Source organism: Falco punctatus (assembly GCF_963210335.1).
Source record: "Falco punctatus genome assembly, contig: scaffold_162, whole genome shotgun sequence".
NCBI lineage: Eukaryota > Metazoa > Chordata > Aves > Falconiformes > Falconidae > Falco > Falco punctatus.
In genome coordinates, this window is record NW_027660280.1 from 85,982 (window position 1) to 90,922 (window position 4,941).

The window sequence follows — 4,941 nt, forward strand, 5'->3', positions numbered from 1 at the left end:
TTTCAGGAATAAACAAACAAAGCTAATCATAGTCTAGGGCATAGAAAAGATTAGTTCAGCAGCAGGATGCACAGCAGACAGGAGAGCAAATTAGTTCTGTCTTACCAAAATGTAAATGGAGGGGGGAAAAAAAATTCCGAACTTACGTGTTTCTCTTTATTTTTCCTGTATCTAATTTTTAACTGTTAAGAGAAATAACACAAAAGCTTTATTTTTGCTAATGCCAGGCAACTGGAATCTGGAATTTAAATTAATCCTTTACACTGACGTGCGGAATTAGACTCTATAACTCGAAAGTTATAAAGTAGGTATGTTTATTGCGCGCAGATGCACGGGGGATCGCTCCTCCACAAGCGTGCATGCCCGAAGTGACGAACCATCCCACATTTATACAATGAAACAAATGAATATTCAATTAGCGCCTATACATATTTGTTACCTAAACCCCGCTTCGTATGTTAATTAGCTTATCAGTCCGTTTCCTGGAATGTGGTGGTCTTGCAGGTCTTGTAGGCGATTCATGTTCTTGTGACCATCTGATCTTCTTCAGCAAGGAAAGGTGATTCGTGTCCTTGTGACCATCCAATCTTCTCCAGCAAGGAGACTTAGCACTCCCTCCCTCTAGATAGCATTTGAATGTCTCTCATCTTCTCTCATTCTCTTTTAAATAGCCCCTTTGTTAGAGGAAGAAGGGCAGGCATCTCCCCGTCTCCCCTTTGTTAGAGGAAGAAGGGCAGGCGTCTCCTCAAAACTGTAGTTGTCTCCTCAGAGCTGTGTGCCTATGTGACCAGACACCGCACCCATGACTAGTCACCATACACACATTCCTGAGCAGACATATACAATCACAATCGATGTCCATTGTCCCCATTTCACACTATTTCTCCATATCAATCCCCCCTTTTCTATCAAACTAAGTAAATTCTTTTACTTAAGCAGTCTTCCCGAATGATATAAAGCATCATACATAAGTGTTACCCTTTTAAACATTCTCCAAACCCACAAATAGAACATAATGATTAGTATTAAGGAAATTCCTAAACTGATCAATAAGATCACAATGGGGTGTACCATAGTGTTAAGAATTCCTGTTGCAGAAGGTGACCAGCCAAAGAGAGTATCCCACCAATTATGGTTTCCATCCTGTTCTACCTTTTTTTTTTTTTTTTTACATCATGGATCATAAGAAGAGTTTCATGTCCCTTTTCTTTGGTTTCTTCCAGTATACGTTGTAAAATCTACATGTTTTAATAGTTCTTTTATACTGCTTATATTTAGTCCTATGGGGGTAGGAATTATCATCTGTGATAGGGTAAAGTTAGATTTTAAGAATTGATGAGACACTACTGGGGCTGAGTAACTAAAATCGCATCCTGTTATAGTAGTGAAATTACAAATACAATAATTTGAATATTGTGCAGTCTCCTTTACCTCCCCATCTATGGTTATTGTGTTACACTTAGTTCTCAAACACGCACATCCCTTCCCTGCATATATAATTACTGTTTTCAAGTTTGCATTTGGTCGGGCCTCGAAATGGCATATTTTCTGATCTGTATCTAAACAAGTATCCTGAGCCATTATAGTATTGCTTTCACAGAGGAAGCCCTGCTGTTCTCGCATAATACAAGATTCTAAATCTACTGGTTTGCCACTTGTCGCCTATCTTTCTGGCCCATGTTCTATGTTCAAAAGGATATTTTCCTAGGCATATTATAAAGATGGGCTCGGTTAAGGTAAAATTGTGCCAGCATTCCCGTGAATTAAAGCACATGGTTGTATTTAGAAGGGTAAATTCCTTATCTACCTTTCTGACATTAATCAGGGTGTCTCCTGAAATCTTGGTGTCATCCTTTTCATTATATGTTTGGCACCCTACTTTTATCCTATCTCCTAATTTTCCCCATAATCGGTCGACTTTGTGTACATCCTCCCGATCCCATTGATTCCTTTGGTACACCTTATTTTCAGAAAAAAACACCATAGCTAGTTTCGTCTTTGAGTCCACCTTTCCCATTATTCCAGTGTGTTTTTTCTGGGCATGATTCCAAGGCCAGTTATCAGGCTCTTGGTTGTAGGCAAGAGAGAGGGTACAAAAAAAACCACAAATGGTTTAAACCCACTATTGATCATTTTAAGAATCTAAACGTTCCTCACATATACATATAAAATCTGTTTTGATCAAAAATATCTTTGTTTGAGTTGGGGCTTACTGATAACAAATTGGGCAAGACTGGCCACTGGCTCAGTCCCAGACTCTTTTGTTCTATATTGTTTGTTGTGGTGCCCTTCCCATATGGTGGATCCACAACCGCTCAGGTTCACTTACTTGTCACCCACATTGTTCCCATTTGTCCGAGTAAATTTAAGTTTCAGTTCTTTTTTATCTGGGGTTACTTTCCAGGAAGTTGCAGGGGCTTTCTTGATCCGGGTATGGTGAATCCAAGAATTCTGTCCCTCAACCTTGATTGCGGTGTAGGTGGTGAGTAGGACTTGAAAAGGTCCGGTCCACTGTGGTTCCAGGGTTTTATCTGCAAAACACTTAACGTATACATAGTCCCCTGGTCGTATATCGTGAACAGGTCCATCCAGACCCCTACTGCGTGTTCCCATCACATGCTTCTCAATTCTTATTAATTGTTTGTTTAGTGCCACCATATAGGAAGTCATTGTTTCTTCACCAATCTGTGAAGACGTCCCCTTTTGTACCCCATAGGGTCGTCCATACAAAATTTCAAATGGGCTAAGCCCCTCTTTTGCTCTTGGTCTAGTTCGAATTCGTGTAAGAGCTAATGGCAAAGACTGGGGCCAAGTTAGATTTGTTTCTTGGCCTAGCTTGACAATCTGTTGTTTGATTAGATGATTCATCTTTTCCACCTGGCCACTCGATTGTGGTCGGTATGGGGTATGTAATTGCCAATCTATTCCTAGATGGTGGCTGATCTGTTGTACTATTCTGGACACAAAATGTGGTCCTCTATCCGAGGACATTACCGCTGGGACTCCAAACCTAGGTATTATCTCTTGGAGCAGTATTTTGGTCACTTCCCGGGCTTTAGCAGTTCTGCACGGGAAGGCTTCTGGCCAACCTGAAAAGGTATCTGTTAGTACCAATAAATATCGATACCCCCCTTTTTTAGGAAGTTCTGAGAAATCAATCTGCCAATGTTGCCCTGGAACATTTCCTTTCCCAATTTTCCCAACTTTGGCCCCTTGGTAATCTTAGGATTAGTCTGGAGACAAAGATCACATTGTTGGGTTACTTGTCTAATAGTAGTATACAAATTTCGTGCTATTATGTTTTTAGTGAGATCCTTATATAGAGCTTCTGCCCCCCAGTGCCTTTTTCTATGTTCTTCCCGAACTACTGACCATACCATGTAGGAAGGAATCACTATTCTCCCATGTGAGATTACAGCCCACCCTTCCTCATTATATGATCCCTCTAGGTCAGAAATCAGTTTGCGATCTTCTTTAGTATAGTCTGGTTTACCTTCTAGAGATATTTGTCCATCGGGTATTAGCGCACCCTCTACCTTGATTGCTTTTCTGGCTGCCTGTTTTGCTTCCCTGTCCGCCAGTTCATTTCCTCTTTCTAATTCTGTGCTCACTTTCTGGTGTGCCTTGATGTGCATAATTGCCACCCTTTCAGGAAGCTGGACCACATTTAGGAGTTTCAAAATTTCTTCTGCATGTTTGATGATTTTTCCTTGGGAGTTTAACAGTCCCCTTTCTTTCCATATTGCTCCATGAGCATGTACCACTCCAAAGGCATATTTAGAATCAGTCCAAATATTTATAGGTTTTCCCTGAGCTCTCTCCAGAGCTCGAGTAAGGGTTATGATTTCAGCCTTCTGTGCCGAAGTGTCAGCTGGTAGCGGTCCCGATTCTATCACTTCTTCAGAGGTTGTAACAGCATATCCGGAATGTCGCTTTCCATTCAGCATATAGCTGCTCCCATCTGTGAACCAATGTTCAGCTCCATTAATAGGAACATCCTTGAGATCTGTCCTACTAGAATAAGTGGCTTCGATTGTTTCTAGACAGTCATGATCGACTGATTCGCCAACATTCCCATTAAGAAACGAGGCCGGATTGACGATGTTTGTAGTCACGATCTCAACATCATCTTGTTCCACCATTATGGCCTGGTATTTTAGGAATCTCTGTGGGGAGAGCCAATGCCCCCCTTTTGTTTCAAGGACTGCAGACACTGTGTGGGATACTAAGACAGTCATTTTCTGGCCCAAGGTAAACTTCCGGGCCTCCTGGATGTTTAGGATGACAGCTGCTACTGCTCTCAGGCAACCAGGCCACCCTTTTGCAGTGGCATCCAGCTGTTTAGAGAAGTATGCCACTGCCCGTCTGTATGGTCCCAAATCTTGTGCCAGTATTCCTAATGCCATTCCCTGTTTCTCATGGGAAAATAGGAAAAATGGCTTACTCACATCAGGAAGTCCTAGTGCTGGTGCCGACATCAAGGCTTTCTTCAGTTCATGGAAAGCTCTGTCTGATTCAGCATCCCACTGAAGATCCTTCTGATTAGCTGCTATCAGGGAATATAATGGTTTAACAAGCAAGCCATAATTACATATCCAAAGCCTGCACCATCCTGTCATTCCCAGAAATGTCTGCAGTTCCTTTACAGTTCGTGGTCGGGGGGCTTGGCATATGGCTTCTTTTCGGGCCTTCCCTAGGACACGTTGTCCGGCACTGATCTCGTACCCTAGGTATGTGACTTGTTGTAACACCACCTGTGCCTTCTTCTTAGAAACCCGATATCCTTGTAGTCCCAGAAAGTTCAGCAGGCTCACAGTCCAAATAATACAAGATTCTTCGGTTCTGGTTGCAATAAGAAGATCGTCTACATATTGTAACACTTTCCCTTCTCCTGACGGTGGTTCCCATAACTCCAAATCCTTTGCTAATTGGTTTCCAAAA

General features: G+C 42.0%; 1 protein-coding gene across 2 annotated transcripts; it reads right to left on the reverse strand.

The window, feature by feature from the left end:
• Positions 1-507: 507 nt before the first annotated feature.
• LOC308057282 (uncharacterized protein) lies at positions 508-4,684 on the reverse strand. Of its 2 annotated transcripts, none has more exons than XM_080411427.1 (2): positions 580-4,684; positions 508-544 (listed from the first exon to the last, which is right to left on the reverse strand). In XM_080411427.1, the coding sequence occupies exon 1, from the start codon at positions 4,617-4,619 to the stop codon at positions 3,105-3,107; it is 1,515 nt and encodes a 504-aa protein (XP_080267553.1). In that variant the 5' UTR covers positions 4,620-4,684; the 3' UTR covers positions 508-544; positions 580-3,104. The 2 variants fall into 2 exon arrangements, with proteins under 2 accessions (XP_080267553.1, XP_080267554.1); XM_080411428.1 differs by lacking the exon at positions 508-544 and having other exon boundaries at positions 575-764; positions 796-4,684.
• Positions 4,685-4,941: the final 257 nt, after the last annotated feature.

Excerpts from the sequence above, each read along its gene's own strand:
- LOC308057282 (XM_080411427.1), bottom strand. The coding sequence starts at position 4,619 with ATGACAGGATGGTGCAGGCTTTGGATATGTAATTATGGCTTGCTTGTT.